This window comes from Odontesthes bonariensis, chromosome 23, assembly GCF_027942865.1.
Source record: "Odontesthes bonariensis isolate fOdoBon6 chromosome 23, fOdoBon6.hap1, whole genome shotgun sequence".
Classification (NCBI taxonomy): domain Eukaryota; kingdom Metazoa; phylum Chordata; class Actinopteri; order Atheriniformes; family Atherinopsidae; genus Odontesthes; species Odontesthes bonariensis.
In genome coordinates this window covers 4,388,899-4,406,778 of record NC_134528.1, presented here as the reverse complement: position 1 = coordinate 4,406,778, position 17,880 = coordinate 4,388,899, and the positions used below count along the sequence as shown (strand labels likewise).

General features: G+C 43.3%; 1 protein-coding gene across 1 annotated transcript; it reads left to right on the top strand.

Annotated features, from left to right (window-relative positions):
- Positions 1 to 180: 180 nt before the first annotated feature.
- asah2 (N-acylsphingosine amidohydrolase 2) lies at positions 181 to 17,652 on the top strand. Its single transcript, XM_075458215.1, has 20 exons — positions 181 to 304; positions 3,144 to 3,211; positions 4,842 to 4,985; positions 6,455 to 6,631; positions 6,962 to 7,089; positions 7,410 to 7,487; positions 9,270 to 9,390; positions 9,514 to 9,639; positions 9,711 to 9,797; positions 12,013 to 12,117; positions 12,522 to 12,603; positions 12,678 to 12,793; positions 14,935 to 15,029; positions 15,109 to 15,148; positions 15,235 to 15,333; positions 16,042 to 16,137; positions 16,679 to 16,828; positions 17,082 to 17,138; positions 17,227 to 17,315; positions 17,454 to 17,652. Exons 1-20 carry the CDS (start codon positions 181 to 183, stop codon positions 17,650 to 17,652), a joined length of 2,181 nt encoding a protein of 726 aa, XP_075314330.1.
- The last annotated feature ends 228 nt before the right edge of the window (positions 17,653 to 17,880 follow it).

The window sequence follows — 17,880 nt, the reverse complement described above, 5'->3', positions numbered from 1 at the left end:
ATCCAGGTGTTGTGATACGTTCAGAAAACTGCTGAAACAGAAGAGATGTTGATGTCCGTTAAGAGTTTTTAACTTAGATCAGCAGCAGCTTGACCACCGCTTCTGTGTTTCTTCTTCTTCTGTTTCACAAGTTCAAACCATTTTTTACCCTTTTCGCCCCCTCCTGCGCTGACGGACAGCATGGCGAGCAGGAAGTGTTGTGCTTGTTCTGCCATGCCTGTGATCCACTACGTTTTCATCAGCGCCATGACGGTTGCGTGCGTGACGTTTTTCGCACTGGTCGCCACCAGGAAAACAGACACAGGTGAGGGTCTACTCAATGCAACCACACATGAGGATTAATACGCCTCTGGAAATAGTCCCCAGGAACTTGTTCAGTTAGTTAGAAATGACTGAGGCAGGTGTTCAGATGTGCGACTGAGCCACAGATGGCCCCGAACCTTGATTATTAAAACAAAAAGGATCAGAAATCCTGAATAAAATAAAGAAATGCTTCTGGATTTCTTATCATTTTGGTCCCCGACTGTTTTAATGGGTTTTGGTGCAGCCTTACCCATTAAAACCATCTTCTTCTACAGATCTACGGCTGAATCTTCGGAGATTCTTAAAGAAAACATGTTTTTGGTTGTCAGGCCAGGTCGAGCCCTTCAGCTGTCTTGGATCAGTGGAAGTGGTTTATTTTACCCAGTCAACAACAGACAGGAAAGCGTTTGGATTTACTCGCTACACTTCACAGACGGCAGTTTTATAAACAAGAACCGGTACGATGGTGACTTTGTAGGGAGGCTGAAGCTGTTCCGACGCTGAAAGGACACGAGTCTGAACCTCGAGCTGGGAGTGAAACTGTTCTGTGTTTTGTTGGAATCAGACGTACGAACGGATTTTAGAACAAACATCATGTGTAAATGAGTAGGTTCTGAGCAGGTTCTGAGCAGGTACTGAGAAGATACTGAGAAGGTTCTGAGCAGGTTCTGAGCAGGTACTGAGAAGGTACTGAGCAGGTACTGAGAAGGTACTGAGAAGATACTGAGAAGGTTCTGAACAGGTTCTGAGGAGGTTCTGAGGAGGTTCTGAGGAGGTTCTGAGCAGGAGAGTCCTGCCGCTCACGTTGATGTTCTGGATCTGATTCTGGGCCCAACACAGTAATCTGGATCTCATGCTGTCTAAAGCATGTTTCTCTCTTTAGAGCATTCACCAGTCACCAGTCTCTGCCCCGCCCCTTTGGCAAACCTCCAGAAATTTGACCATTGAGAAGACACTTTAGCCTGATCCTCGCCCAAGAGAAAGTTCTTTCTCGTTCTGAACTAATTACTAACTAGAAAATTTCTGAAGAAATTTTGATGGGTGCCAATCTACTACCCGCCCTATAAAAAAAAGTTTAGTTTAGTTGAAGTTGAGAGTCTCCTGTCACATATAACCTTTGAATGAGGTCTCTGTGATGTCGTATGGCTGAGTTATGAGGCCTCCAAAATAGAGTAGTTTTTGGCATTTTTGGTTTGTTAAGTGCTTTTCAATCGATTTTCCCATTCCTAAGACAGATCTGATGAAGACAGTTATGTCATTTTTATCAAGGTAATGTTTAAAATACAACTTTAATGGCATTTTCAAAATGGCCTCGTTAAGTGCTTTTCAATCGATTTTCCCATTTCATTTTGTGCTTCTGCCAGTCACAAAATGGAGAAGACATTTATGTCATTTCTATCAAGGTCCTGTTTAAAATACAGCTTTTTTGGCATTTTCAAAATGCATTTTGGGGCTCGTTAAGTGCTTCTCAATTGATTTTCCCATTGAATTTTGCACCTCTGCGAGTCCCAAAATGGAGAAGACAGGTGTGCTGTAGACAGCTATGTAATTTTTATCAAGGTCCTGTTTAAAATACAGCTTTTATGGCATTTTCAAAATGGCCTCGGTAAGTGCTTTTCAATACATTTTCCCATTGCATTGTGGGTATTTTCAAACTTCCCCTCACAATCAGTTTAAAGGAGAAACGCAGATCATATTTATAACATTAAGCTGTTATAACAGGGCATCCATCTTCTCTCTGCCCTCATAAGCAGTCTTAGAACAGAGCAGGCTAACAAGGCGTTGCTACGGAGACGGAACCAGCTGCGGCTCGTCTGTGTTAAACAGAGAGCAAACTGACATATGTGCACACACTATGGTTTCTTAAATTTAGACTAATTTCGACTGCACTCGACTGTCTCGAACAAACGGTCGGTGTTCGAAAAGTAAATGCCGTATCCGAATAATTTTTTAACCGTGAGCACCCCAAGAGACGGCAGAAGTCAGCGGTGTAACTTTCATTCGGCTACTATGTGTGGCTGGTTTTTTATGGCAATTTTAAAATCATTTTTAGACATTGATTTTATCATTTTAGGTGTTTATAATGGGTGGAATGTCAGCTGGAGGGCCGACTTTCTGGGCTCAGAGGCAATTTGTGATAAATCTGTGTGGCAGAGGTCAATGAGTGTGACTTTGTGTGAAAGAGGACAAAAATGCCTACGTTTTGAAGTAAAATTTGTCCAGATCGGGCAGAAATTTTGGACATGAGAGACATTTGTTTGAGGAATTGGTGAAGTATCAAATTTAGAGTGAGCAGTAGAGTGGGAGAGACACCTGAGCTGAGATGTCGTCTCCCTAAAACGTAAACTGCCGTTGTGTCAAAGCTGTATAATGTATATACAAAAAACCCTTTAGTTCAGTTGAAGTTGAGAGTCTCCTGTCACATATAAACTTTGAATGAGGTCTGTGCGATGCTGTATGGCTGAGTTATAAGGCCTCCAAAATAGGGCAGATTTTTTAATTTTTGAACTTTCATTGCATTTTCCCATCCGCAATTTTCCGACTTTTTCCCATTTTGCCGGAATTCCTTTTGACTAATGAGAGCCAAACGTCATGCCACACCATTCCCGATCATCGCTGCCAGACTAGTAGCGCGCCGAACTTTAGGGCGGAAACGGAAGAATAATAAGAGTCTGGCAACAGAGTAATATGTGTGTCTAATGCCTTTGGCATTGGCACCCATAATTATTTAGTTATGAAGAGTAAAAACTAATCTTGAGGTACAAAATATGAAAAATTGAATGTCTGAAAGTGATCAAGTTGTGTCCACTTTAAGCTTAGTTACCTGTCTCTGTTTTCAGGAGGCAAATCCTACCTGATTGGACTGGGTCGAGCTGACTGCACCGGACCACCGGCTGAAATCCCTCTGGTGAGTACCAAGACAATCGGGACACGTGAATGCGTCCTTTCAGGTTGTTTCCTGGAAGATTTCCTGAATGTCAGATTCAACCCCGATTCCAAAAGAGTTGGAAAGCTGCGCATAATAAGCACAGAATCCAATTACTTGGAAATCTCATAAACCAAAATCTATTCACAAGAGAACATGGAAAACAGATCAGATGTTGAAAGTGAGACATAAAAAATATAAAACTACTCAGGAACTAGAGGAATATTTCTCAACATAAAACTGAACACTTTGAATCTACAGAACATGAAATCATCTTGTGAAGAGGATGGAAGGGATGGTGGAACGTGGTAATCCACAGACTTTCTGCTCTCCGACCAGCAAATGATCCAGTTAGGCATTAAGAGCACATGGCTCTGTAGTATATGTTAGAAAGTTCACCGTTAGGCAGTTAGAAACATCTACATGATTAAAGATTCTTACATACATGTATTCATGTGACCGCTGCCCAACACAAGACGGCCTCGGGACACACTACCATCTCACAGCCGTGGATTGTGACACCGCTTCATGTTGGAAATGTGGACAAACGTATGCAACAGGTTTTCTGGTCCCACTTACAGACCCTGAGGGGTTTCAGGCGCTGGATAAAGCAGAGGTCCTTGTCCCTGAGTCAGTTTAAAAGAGGCAAACTCTGGTGTGAAAACAGCAAACCGGTGAGAAGTAGTGGGAGGTGAACGTTATCATTTGGATGAAGTGCATGTATTCACTGTGGGCATATGATCAGTGCTTCCCTGATGAAACGGAACTGAACTGAAATGTTGAAAGTTCCCTCTCCAGTTTACACCCAAAGTAACCCCGGTTAATCAGAGAAGCAGACAGCTGTCTGATGTCAGCTGTTCCTCCTCCTCACGTTGACTTCTTATCAGTCCATCAGCGATGGACTCTCAGGTCTGATAATTTTTCAGATTAAGCAGGCTGTGCGTGTTTTAGAACAAAGAAACCATTAGATTACACAACACTTCTTCTGTGGTATCAACTCAAACAGCAACTCACTGAGGGCTGTTTATCTGCAGAGAATCAAAGTTCAACAGTCTGCCATCTGACTGGGTGTGTTGGAGCTGATAATATTTATGGTTTCCTATCAGAAATGAGACTTATCAAACTGGCAATCAATGAACAGTTGGAGGAAACACATCCTGACAAGAATGTTCATGTTTGTTTTTAGCTGCAGTTAGCATCCGACAGAGTCCTGATTCGTGCATATCTAATGATGGTGAATTGGACTTCTGAGTATTTAAAGTGAAAGTTAACCCCTTTTTTCGTGTCATAAGAAAGCTCAAAATTCAATTTCCAAATTTAATATTTGAATTGGTTCCGGCTATACCTCCGAATGCCTTGTTCCAAAATCTGAAATCAGTTTGACTTCAGCTCTGAGCCATTGAAGAAACAAAGAAGAAAACAAGCTGCCCAAGGAGCTGCCTGTTGGTAGAGAATTCTGCTACACAAACAGGATTTGAACTGGTTCTGAACAGAAGTAGGATGAAAAGTTCACGATAAACACACTGTAACTCAACATCATACCTCAGTAAACACGTTAGTAATATTTTTTCTGTTCACACCAAATTGTTTACCTGCACATATTTGGGTGTAGATGGGTTATGCAAACCCTCAGCAGAAGGCTGCAGGAATACACACACGCCTGTTCAGCCGAGCCTTCATCATCGATGACGGGACGAGGAGAGTTGTGTTCGTCACTGCAGACGTAGGAATGATATCACAGAGGCTTCGACTGGAGGTAGATATGTGCACACGCAAACATATAAATACAGATCATAATATAAGAATATATATACATAATTAAACATATTTATACATTTGAACTCCTAGTTTTTAAAGCCCAGTCTTAAGTGATGTAAATATCTGCCCCTCTTTCACTCCGGCTATATATCAGATATATACCGACTATATACCAGCTATTTACAGGCTATATCCCCATAACGCCTATTGTCGCATATATGCTACAAACCGTTTGACTCAATCAACCAGCTGAGATGGCATCTTTATTCCCCCAATGCCGGTTAGTCCATATTCACTACCGACCTAGGAACCTTTATAAAAACAAATATGTAAAAAAAAAAAAGGGTGAATAAAAAAACATTGTTTTTTCACTGTTATATTAATATTACTGTGTTATTGTAATCTTATAATTGACCATTATGCCTGGTGTTGCAAATAAGCAACATACCAAAATTTCTATTTATTTTTTGTGCAAAAGTGAAATTAATCTCAGCATTATTTACCATCTACTTAAATGCTAAAACACACACAAAACATTTTTTTTATATACAGCTATATAAATTCAGGCGTTAAGGGGATATACCGGCTACATACCGCTTATATCGGCTATATACTGGCTATATATCGCATATACAGGCTATATACCGGCTATATATTTGCTATATACTGGCTATATATTGGCTATATACAGGCTTTATACCGGCTATATATTGGCTATATACAGGCTTTATACCGGCTATATATTGGCTATATACAGTCTATATACTGGCTATATATTGGCTATATACAGGCTTTATACCGGCTATATATTGGCTATATACTAGCTATATATCGGCTATATACCGGTTATATACCGGATGTATTTCAGCTATATACCGGCTATATACCGGCTATATACAGGCTATATACAGGCTATATACAGGCTATATACCGGCTATATATCGGCTATATACTGGCTATATATTGGCTATATACAGGCTTTATACCGGCTATTAGTGGCTATATACTAGCTATATATTGGCTATATACAGGCTATATACCTACTATATACTGGCTGTATATCGGCTATATACCGGTTATATACCGGACGTATTTCAGCTATATACAGGCTATATACAGGCTATATACTGGCTATATACCGGCTATATACAGGCTATATACCGGCTATATACCGACTATATACAGGCTATATACAGGCTATATACAGGCTATATACAGGGTATATACAGGCTATGTACCGCATATTTATCGGATATATACTGGCTACATAACTTACAAGTCTCTTATACAAACTTATTAAATGTTTTCCTGAGGCTGTCATTAACACATATATTCCATTAACACTTTATACACATCAACAAGCATTGTGTAAAGGCTTTAATACCGATTAACTGTCCTGATTATAACGTGTGACCATTTTGGTTTGAAGGTTCAGATTGGTTTCGGGTTCTGGTCCTCCTATTTCAGGTTCTGCAGGCGCTGCAGGTGAAGTACGGGGATCTGTACCGGCAGGATAATGTGGTTCTGAGCGGAACTCACACTCATTGTGGCCCGGCTGGATATTTCCAGTACACACTGTTCATGATCACCAGCAGCGGTTACATCAAGGCGTCCATGGAGCCGCTGGTCAACGGGATCGTCGAGGTGTGTTCCCATGGACTTAAGTGTCTCATAGTTGTCATGATCACGTGTGGAGTTTGGGTCAGTTTATCTCAGCAAAATGTGGCAGCTGGAGGAACTATAAAGAAAAAATATAATTCTGTCTTTTACAACCAGAGTAAATGATCGATAATTTGAGGGATAATTCCAGCAAATACAGGTTTCAGTGGGTGGTTTATGGAACATCTGGGGCAGCTGTTCGTGCAGTACCAGTAATGATTTGTGTATTAAAGATGGCCCATTTGATTATATAGTACCATCAAGTGAGATTGTGACATTACTGTACCCGGGTCAGTGATTTAAACTTCTTTCCAGAGCATAGACATAGCCCACCATAACATGAGGCCCGGCAGGATCTACAGGAACAGTGAAGAGCTGGAGGACAGCAGCCTGAACAGGAGTCCTCACTCATACCTGAACAACCCTGAAGATGAGAGACACAGGTACACAAACACCTGAGTGCACGACTCAGAAAAGCTTGTAAACGCTGACTGTTTTCTTAATTCTGGACCCTCAGACATTCACACAGGGTTCTGTTCAACGTAGCATCGCCTTCAGCACATCTGTGGCAGCTGGGTCAGGTCTTTGCCATCTTTAGTAGCGTCAGCTGAGAAATAAGTCCAGATGTGAGATGTGCTTCACTTGCTGCTTGTGAACTCCTGTTTCGATCTTCTTCTAAACTTGTTGACTCAATCTTCCCGGACCCCTGAAAGCTTTTGCAACCTGCAGACACGACTGATGGGGCCGTTATTGATGTCTTCAGGTACAAGTCGAACACAGACAGAAAGGTGCTGGTGCTGAAGTTCACTGATCTGGATGGAGATGGGATCGGAATGCTCTGGTAAAAACACAAAGACCTGTCCTTTAATGAAACATATTCACTCTGTGTAGATCTGTCACTAGCATTCTGTTCAGAAAGTCTGAACCTAACCGACCCCAACAGTGGTGAAAGCAGCAGGAATTTAGTCTTTATTAGCCTCATAACATCAGTCTAACCTGAATCTGTCTAACCTGAATCTGACATCACATCAACCTGGTGCTTAAGTAACGTGTAATTAATGTGAGAGGCCCAAATACAGCAGATTCAGGTGATTTTGCTGTAAAACTGTGAAACTAAAATAGTTTTATAAATGATGAAAATGCTGGTGACATAATTACAAAGTGACGTGAAAAATCTCTAATCTTCCTTCTGACCATCTTATCAATACAAGAAGGCGACCAAAACAGCTCTTTGATCTGGTTTTATTTTTAACTTTATTTTTATAGAAAGAATACAATATACAGAAAAACATAGAACAAACAGTTGGTCACCTCCACATTCATACAGACATTATGCTGATGATACAAGTCGCTTCATACAGTAATGGCTCAGTCAGCATCTCTCGTGGCCACAAACACAATCCATTTTTCCCAGTATTGCGAATACTTATCGCTCCGTAGACTTAGCGAAAAGGTCATCCTTTCCATATTCTGAATATTTGTCACAACATCTGTCCAGTCTGTCTCTGTTGGAGGTGAAGCCTGCAGCCATTTCCGGGTTACAGCTTTCTTGCTAGCTGCTAATAATATTTTTAAAAGATATTTGTATCGCACCAGTAGATGGGGAGCAATATTGCCGAGATAGATTGTGGAAAAAGAGCAGTGAATTTCATCGCCAAAAATATTTTGGTGATGATCTCTTGCCAGTATGGCTGAACAGCTGGGCAGCTCCAGAATATATGAAAGTGGTCTGCTAGCTGTTCTCCACAGTTCCTCCAGCATAAACCTCTGACTGTCTCCCCTGTCTGTGCCCATTTTAACTCAGGAGTTATGAAATAACAGCAGAAATCCCTCCAAAGACCAGAACTAGTGGAAGTTAACTGCACAGAGCATATATTCAGCCACTCTTCTTCTTGGTGACGGTTCCAGATTCTTTTTCCCACCTTAATCTAACTTCATCCGTTGAGTGTTTCTTATTGTCCTTTTTTTTGTACATATCAATGAATATGTTAATTAAGTTGGGCTCATATTCCTCTGTTGGTTTGATCTCATTATTAAAATAAGACCTGATTTGAAGATGCCTAAAGAAATCCAATTTTTTCCAATCCATATGTCTCCGAAATTTTCTGAAAACTATCAAGTTCTCCCTTCAATGAAATTGACCAATAAGAAGTGATTCCCCTTCTATACCAATGTTTAAACCTCCCGTCGGTCCTTGTGGGCTTGAAATCGTGGTCAAAAGTCAAAAATCAACCCATCTCAGCCGTTTAGACTCTCTTTCAAATAGTGGCAAACTGTAGACCATTGATTCAGGCCAGCAGAATGCTGCTCATACAGTATTTTACAACTCAGTATAGATTGTAACGGTATATCTAATTGGGAAATTTCCAAATCCTTCCATTTTGCTGTATAATTTGGGTCGCAGCAGCATGCCAGTGGTCTTAACTGCGCTGCCTTACAGTAGTCTGCTAAGCTTTGATCTGTTTTAACCACAAATGAAGCAGAAAAACAATCTTTTCTTCTTCTACAGTCAGTTGACTTGATTCCTATGAAGGAAGAGCACATTATTCAGGTTCCTGGTCTCTGCTGTAACCAGGTCCTACCTTTCAGTTCTTCCTTTCTTCTTCTTCTGCTCTCCTGAAAGCTGGTTCGCCGTTCACGCCGTCAGCATGAACTACACCAACCGCATGGTGAGCAGCGACAACATGGGGTACGCCTCCTACCTCCTGGAGCAGGAGAAGAACCCCGGGGAGCTACCTGGACAGGTGACACGAGCCACTTCACTGCAGATAAATTAGAGGCTTTTTAAGAAAAATGATCATCCCTGAAACCAGAATTAGATCAAAACAATTTGAACTTCAGAGTGTGCTGATTGCTTTGTGTGGCAGGGAGGTTTCGTTGCTGGTTTCTCCTCCAGTAACCTCGGCGACGTCAGTCCGAACACCAAAGGTCCTCGATGTGTGAACACCGGGCTGCCCTGCGACTACCTAAACAGCTCCTGTCCGATCGGAGGGGTAAACTCACACAGACACAATCACTGGCGTTATTTGCAGCAGACAGTAATCAGTAGGTGTGTGTCTGTCAGACTAAGCTGTGTCAGGGATTCGGACCTGGAGAAGACATGTTCGAGAGCACCAGAATCATCGGACACAGCATCTACATGAAGGCCAGGGTACTCGGCTATATTTCTCTTTCGATCTGTCTCTGCTGACAGTTACAGATTTTATTAAATATATTAGAGGACAGTAAGGAAATTCAAGCTTAAACAAAAGTATGAAAGGATGTTGTGGGGACCCGGACCAGGGGTCCGTTTCACAAAGCAGGTTCAACAAACTCTGAGTCTATTCCTGAACTCTGAGTTGATTTACTCTGAGATAGAAAACTCTGAGTTTTCGGTTCCAGAAACGCTGATTTGACTGAGTTTAATCAACTCTGAGTAAGTTCACCTTGAGTTTAGCGCGTGCACCACAACTTTAAAAAGCCAGCATCAATGGAGCCCCGATTCGACGAGTCACCATGGCAACGGGGAAGAGGAGGGGCTACGTTTTTCACCAACCTGGAATTGGAAATCTCAATGCGCTCATACGGCAAGTTTCAATACGTTTTTAGAAATAAGTGCAACAAGTTTAAATGTAGTCCTTTGCAATCCCAATAATATTACAGGAAAACTGCTTGAATGGTAGCCCATTCATTTATTTCATTTAGGTGCAATCCCGCAGGGGAGAAGCGCTCTTGGCAGCAGTTTAAGATGAAATATAAAAACATTGTTCAAACAGGTGAGACCTCGGCATGGAGGTACCTCATTTTGATCAACATGATGCTGTTTTCACACACATAAATGTCTTCTCATCTATATCATGTTCTGTTAAATAATTAAGCCTATTTAAACTAACACAGACAACAGAAAGAAGGCAGATGCCTGTAAATCGGGTGGTGCCCAGCACCGCAAACCTCTATTAATACAAATTCTTTTTGCTTTTATCCCAACAAAATTCTGATGATGCCGCTCAAAAAGATAATTGTGTGTAAATGCTAAAACATCTATGCGCGGTCTGATATCCGTATCCTGATGAATATTTAATTCTCTGCGCAGTAATGCTGCACCTTCATCCACGGGATCGTTGTCAAAAGGACATGTTGGAGAAAAAGTTGTCTCCTACTGTGCCTAATGGACTTCTAGAAGTAGAAGAACTCGCTCTGCTGACTGAATGAATGAGGAAATCTAACGGCGTGTGTGGCTGAAAGAGGGCGGAGACAGAGAGAAACCCTGGGTCCCACCCAGGTTAGGTTCATAGAGTCTGTTACTACGGTAACTGACCGAGAGCTTAAGTTACCTCTCTTTGTGAAACAGGCTAGAGTTACCCCTCTTTCTCGGGGTTGAGTTACCTCCCTTTGTGAAACGGAAAACTCAGAGTTTCCCTCATTTCAGGGTTAACCTACTCAGAGTTTTCACTAAACCTGCTACGTGAAACGGACCTCTGTACCTTGCCTTATGGGGACACCCTAAACACTGCGGCTGTGTTCGAAACCACCTACTACATACTACATACTACATACTGCATACTGCATAATGCATACTACATACTGCATACTGCATACTGCATACTGCACACTGCATACTGCATACTACATACTGCATACTGCATACTGCATACTGCATACTACATACTTGCATACTGCATACTTCCATACTGCATACTCATCGATCAGACAGTATGCAGAGTGTTTACCCACAATGCATTTCGCTCCTGCCCGAGCCGAAATCAGCCGGCCTGAAGCTGATTTCGCTTAAGCTCTAAACTCTGTAAACTTTAGCAACATTTGAAACATTTTCAGGCGAGAAAGTAGTCGTTTAGATCCCCAACGTGTTGAAAACCTGACAAAATACCGGCTGTTTACAATTTTGTTCCCACGAATTCGGCGCTACTAAAGCTAGCCGCAGTGAGCTAATGCACTTCCGATTATTTTCACAAAATAAAATACCCGTTTCCTTTTCTCATAGGGAAAGCCATTACGATACAATTGGTGCTTTTGTTTTGAAAACAGGAAGTGAACCTACCCTCGTTGTAGCTAGCTTGAAACTGCCGTTTTGACAGGAAATGACGATCGGCGACGTCACGTTACATTGCATCTTGGGTAGTTTGAGTATGAGTAGTAACCTCATGATGCATACCCAACATTTCGGAGAATCTAGTATGCATCCGGGAACTTAAAAAAAGTTAAAGTTAGTAGGAGTAGTGGGAGTAGTGGGAGTAGTAGGAGAAGTAGGCGGTTTCGAGCACAGCCTGCATCTTTGCATTATGCATGTGCTATTTCCATGCTTCGATGTGGTTCTGGCTTGATGTCAGGATAAGCTGAGGAGATGTTTGTGCTGGCGCCCCCTGCAGGAGCTGTATGCCCACGCGGTGGAGGAGGTGACCGGCCCCCTTCTGTCGGCTCATCAGTGGGTCAACATGACGGATGTGACTGTTCAGATCAACGACACGCACACAGTCAGAAAGCACACACACACACACACACACACACACACACACACACACACACACAAGGATTTACTGTGCTCACAATTATCAACAAGCTGGGTTTCACAGACAGCTTGTTAAGATTTTTATTTAACCCTAAAAGCGCCTCAAACATTTTAACAACCAGGTTTCCACAGGCTGCTGCTTAAAAACAGGCGGTTGCTTGTAAAGATGGATAATACCCTAACTCTCCTTTTAATGAGACTATTAATCAACTCTGTATGGAACAACAGTGCCAATGTGTAGCTGACATGAATTAGCTTTTTGTTTTATTCCTTAATATCAGCGCTATTGTGTCTCCATCAGATTTTCTTCCATTTTCACAGAAGGGTTGATTTTCAGTGTTGGCTTCATGTTTAACTGTTGCTGTTTAGGTCAGCACATGTAAACCAGCTCTGGGTCACAGTTTTGCAGCAGGAACAACAGACGGAGGAGGAGACCTGAACTTCACTCAGGGTGACCCTGCAGCCACTTCACTCACATTCTGCTCTGTTCTGTCAGACTTTCATTAAATCTGTCTTCATGTGAAGGTGCTGTGGAAGGAGACCCGTTCTGGGACGGGATCAGAGACGCTCTGGTGGGTTCGCCATCCAATCAGACGAAGGAATGTCATCAACCCAAACCCATCCTGTTCAGCACGGGAGAGGTGAGGCAACTCAGGAAGTTAGACACATCAAACCCTACAAAAAGGCCTCAAATATCACATCATCCATCCATCCACCATCCATCCACTCATCCATCCATCCATCCATCCATCCACCCATCCATCCATCCACTCATCCATCCATCCATCCATCCACCCATCCATCCACCCACCCATCCATCCATCCACTCACCCATCCATCCACTCATCCATCCATCCATCCATCCACTCACCCATCCACCCATCCATCCATCCATCCACTCACCCATCCACCCATCCATCCATCCATCCATCCACTCATCCATCCATCCATCCACTCACCCATCCATCCATCCATCCATCCACTCACCCATCCATCCATTCATCCATCCATCCACTCATCCATCCATCCATCCATCATACATCCATCCATCCATCCATCCATCCATTCATCCATCCATCCACTCATCCATCCATCCATCCATCCATCCATCCATCATCCATCCATCCACTCATCCATCCATCCATCCATCAATCCATCAATCATACATACATACATCCATCCATCCATCATCTCATCCATCCATCCATCCATCCATCCATCCATCCATCCATCAATCCATCAATCATACATACATACATCCATCCATCCATCATCTCATCCATCCATCCATCCATCCATCCATCCATCCATCCATCCATCCACTCATCCATCCATCCATCAATCCATCAATCATACATACATACATCCATCCATCCATCATCTCATCCATCCATCCACTCATCCATCCATCCATCCATCAATCCATCAATCATACATACATACATCCATCCATCCATCATCTCATCCATCCATCCATCATCCATCCATTCATCCATCCATCCACTCATCCATCCATCCATCCATCATCCATCCATCCATCCATCCATCCACTCATCCATCCATCCATCCATCCATCCATCAATCCATCAATCATACATACATACATCCATCTCATCCATCATCTCATCCATCCATCCATCCATCCACTCATTCATCCATCCATCCATCAATCCATCAATCATACATACATACATCCATCCATCCATCATCTCATCCATCCATCCATCATCCATCCATTCATCCATCCATCCACTCATCCATCCATCCATCCATCATCCATCCATCCATCCATCCATCCACTCATCCATCCATCTATCCATCCATCCATCATACATCCATCCATCCATCCATCCATCCATCATCCATCCATCCATCCATCCATCCATCCATCCATCCATCCACTCATCCATCCATCATCTTCCTCTTATCTGAGGTTGGGTCAGAACCAACAGGTCCAGGAGGTAAGCCCCCCGGATGGTGGAGCTCCTCCCCCTATCTCTGAGCCCCGCCCCCCTCTGAAGGAAACTCATTCCAGCCGCTCGTATCCACGACCTCCTTCTTTGGGTTTCTACCCAGATCTGTGCCCACAGCTGAGGGTTGGAGCAAAGATGGAGAAGCAACCTGAAAGCTTCTCCTTCCGGCTCAGCTCCCTCTTCACCACGACGGACCGGAGCAGCGCCCTCATTACTGCTGACGGAGCCCCGATCCGTCTGTCCATCTCTGACTCAGACTCACCATCACTGAGAACCAGATCCAGAGATACTGAAGCTCCTCCCCCTGAGGGCAGAGACTCCTCCCCCTGAGGCTGAAGCTCCTCCCCCTGAGGCAGAGACTCCTCCCCCTGAGGCTGAAGCTCCTCCCCCTGAGGCAGAGACTCCTCCCCCTGAGGCAGAGATTCCTCCCCCTGAGGCAGAGAGACTCCTCCCCCTGAGGCAGAGACTCCTCCCCCTGAGGCAGAGAGACTCCTCCCCCTGAGGCAGAGACTCCTCCCCCTGAGGCAGAGAGACTCCTCCCCCTGAGGCAGAGACTCCTCCCCCTGAGGCAGAGACTCCTCCCTGATGTTAGTCTCAGAAGTGACTCAGATTAAAAACACACGTGATAAAATGTATGGAAACAAATTAAACTTGACAGATTGAGGTGAAATTTAAAAAAAGCTAAATAAATGCATAAAGTTGTGAGAGCAGGAGCAGATATTGATGACCGGCTCATTGGTTGAGTCCGTTTTGTAAGTGAACACCTGGCTCCTGGGTGGTTGTCACACCTGCCGTGTTCATGTGTGCAGATGAACTGGCCTCTGCCGTGGCATCCTCAGGTCGTCGACGTTCAGATCATCACCATCGGATCTGTAGCGGTTGTAGCTGTTCCAGGAGAAATGACGTGAGAATGTTTAACATATAGATCACCAACAAAGACTTTGCTGGTGATAGCTATGTTGATGCTGTGTGTGTTTCAACAGCACCATGTCCGGGAGGAGGTTACGAGAAGCTGTCCAACAGGTGAGCCGCAACAGGAACTCACACACCTCTCACACGCCATGTGCCAGTACTGTGAGTTATCACTGCGTGTTATCGTTGTGTGTTAGGAGCTGCAGTCTGAAGGAGCGTTCGGGGAGGTGGAGGTGGTGATCGCTGGACTCAGTAACGCATACACTCACTACATCACCACCTATGAAGAGTACCAGGTACGTGGCAGCTGAGGTGTAGCACCTCCCTTGATTATCTAATATTATCCTGTTAGCCTAGCCGGTAGTTAGCTAACGTTAGCTTGATATGATACGGGGTGGACAGGTTGGACACATTGGCCAATGATATTTACTAACAGCTACTTATATCTTGTCTTTTCACTTTATTAAGATCAGATTCTGCAGGTAAAATTCCAACAATAAGGTGACTTTGACTTGACTTCACTTGCCCAAGAAAAAATTACTTGAGACTTACTTGAGACTTGAAAGCTAAGACTTGAGACTTACTTGAGACTTGAAAGCTAAGACTTGAGACTTACTTGAGACTTGAAAGCTAAGACTTGAGACTTACTTGAGACTTGAAAGCTAAGACTTGAGACTTACTTGAGACTTGAAAGCTAAGACGTGGGACTTACTTGAGACTTTAAAGCTAAGACTTGGGACTTACTTGAGACTTGAAAGCTAAGACTTGAGACTTACTTGAGACTTGAAAGCTAAGGCCTGAGACTTACTTGAGACTTGAAAGCTAAGGCCTGAGACTTACTTGAGACTTGCACATGTGTGACTTGGTCCCATCTCTGGTAAAGAATAAAACAGTGGCACTAAAATAAAAAGAGAATTGAAGTCCAGATCTTTTTGGTCTTTTGTTGAAGAAACGGACTGAAAGCAGCAGGAAACTGACGTTGGTTTGTTACCTGCGTTTTTCAGGTGCAGCGGTATGAAGGAGCCTCCACCATCTATGGACCGCACACACTCACTGCCTACCTGCACAAGTACCGCGGCCTCGCCAGAGCCATCGCTCAGGTGGGATTCGACAGGTTACACATGTCAACAGAATAATGGACGCAGTCCTTTGGACACACCTAGGATCTTTTCTCTCCTACTTTGATGCTCCATGACTTCTTCACAGACAACCAGTCAGACACAGACTTCTGTTTTTATCTTCCGACTGTTCAACAATGAGTTGGAAGGACAACAATTTTATAGATGTTGCACATTTCTGTGAAGGAAAATTCCAATTTAAACCACTACAGAGTAAATTTGAAGTGAGTGAAAAAGGCTTTTAGCCAACATTTTCTTGTACATCACGATGCATTACTCAGATGCATCACTGGAATTTCACCAAACTAACGTCCTTCAAGGGATTTTAGGACACGGCATCCTGGAAATGTAGCTGTTAAGGATCATTCCTCGACTTTGAGAAACACGTATCGTCTGATATGTTGATACAGGCTGATTTTATGTGTGTTTGAAACAAACGTTGGTAATCAATATGATGAAATAGTTTCCATAAAACGGACCTCGAAGCGTGATACTATCCATGTTGTCATTTCTGTGTTTCCAGGACAGCGTATCGGAGCTGCCAGCTGGACCTGAACCTCCCTTCTTTACGGAGGGTCTCTTCAATCTAATGCCTGTAGCAGCTGTTGACAGAAAACCAGGTAACAGCAGCTTTGGAGACGTCCTGGAGCAGGTTTACCCTGTCTATAGACAGGTAGGACACACAACTTCGCACCTCTGAGGCACCACTAATCCGTCTTTTATTTCATTCTATTTGGCATGAAGTATCTGCTTGAAATTACTTAATTTATAAATCAGGACAAGATTTTCTTTAGGTCTGTAAGCTGCCAGCTTCGGGTAAAGATGAACGAAACAAATGTGTTTATTTTAGCAAATCCGAATCCTCCCATATGCTGATGACACCGTGCTGTTTTTATGTGAATTAGTAAGAATCAAACTTCTTTCAGGGGGATGTCGTTTCTGTCACGTTTGTTGCAGGCAACCCTCGACACTCCGGGGATATTGTAAGAATACTTTCACATTTCTTTGAGCTCTCATTGGTTTTGGTTTCGCACGGGAGTTTATGTCCTCTCTTTTTTGTTGTTACTGTAGAGAAATAAAACATTTGTAACTGTGGAGCTTCATGACAACAGAGCAGACACCTGGGAGGTCATCCACACTGATGCATCATGGGAGACCAGGTGGGTTTGTGTTTGAAGACATATTCCTATTCTTAACTCTGACGACAGGAGTGAGACAGTAAAACCCGATCAAAGACAGATCGAGACAGACCTTAACGGCAGCTGAACTGAGTCATGAAGTATTGTTTCCTACTGAAGGTTTCACTGGCTGAAGGGGTCAAACCGGCAGAGTAACGCTACGGTAGAATGGCACATTCCTCCATCGGCCCCCAGCGGCTCCTACAGGATCAGACACTTTGGACATTACAAACAGAGGAAAGGCCTGCAAAACATCATCTCGCCATACGAAGGCTCCTCTGACGTCTTCAGAGTCACCGGCAGCTTCTACTACCAGTGATTTCTGCCACCCGTCCTGGATCCTCCATCAGGGTTCAGGAGCTGCTGAGCCGGGGCAGATTTACAGAAAGAGGCACATGTGTTAAAGTAGTCAGACCTCCTGTGAAGTTTAATAACTAAACACCAAATAAATGACTTTAAATGTTCAAATAGTTTCACTGTTCTTGTCTTGTTGCCCTGTTTGACTCAGGACAAACAACCGCAAAGATTCTGATTCAATCTGATCCAT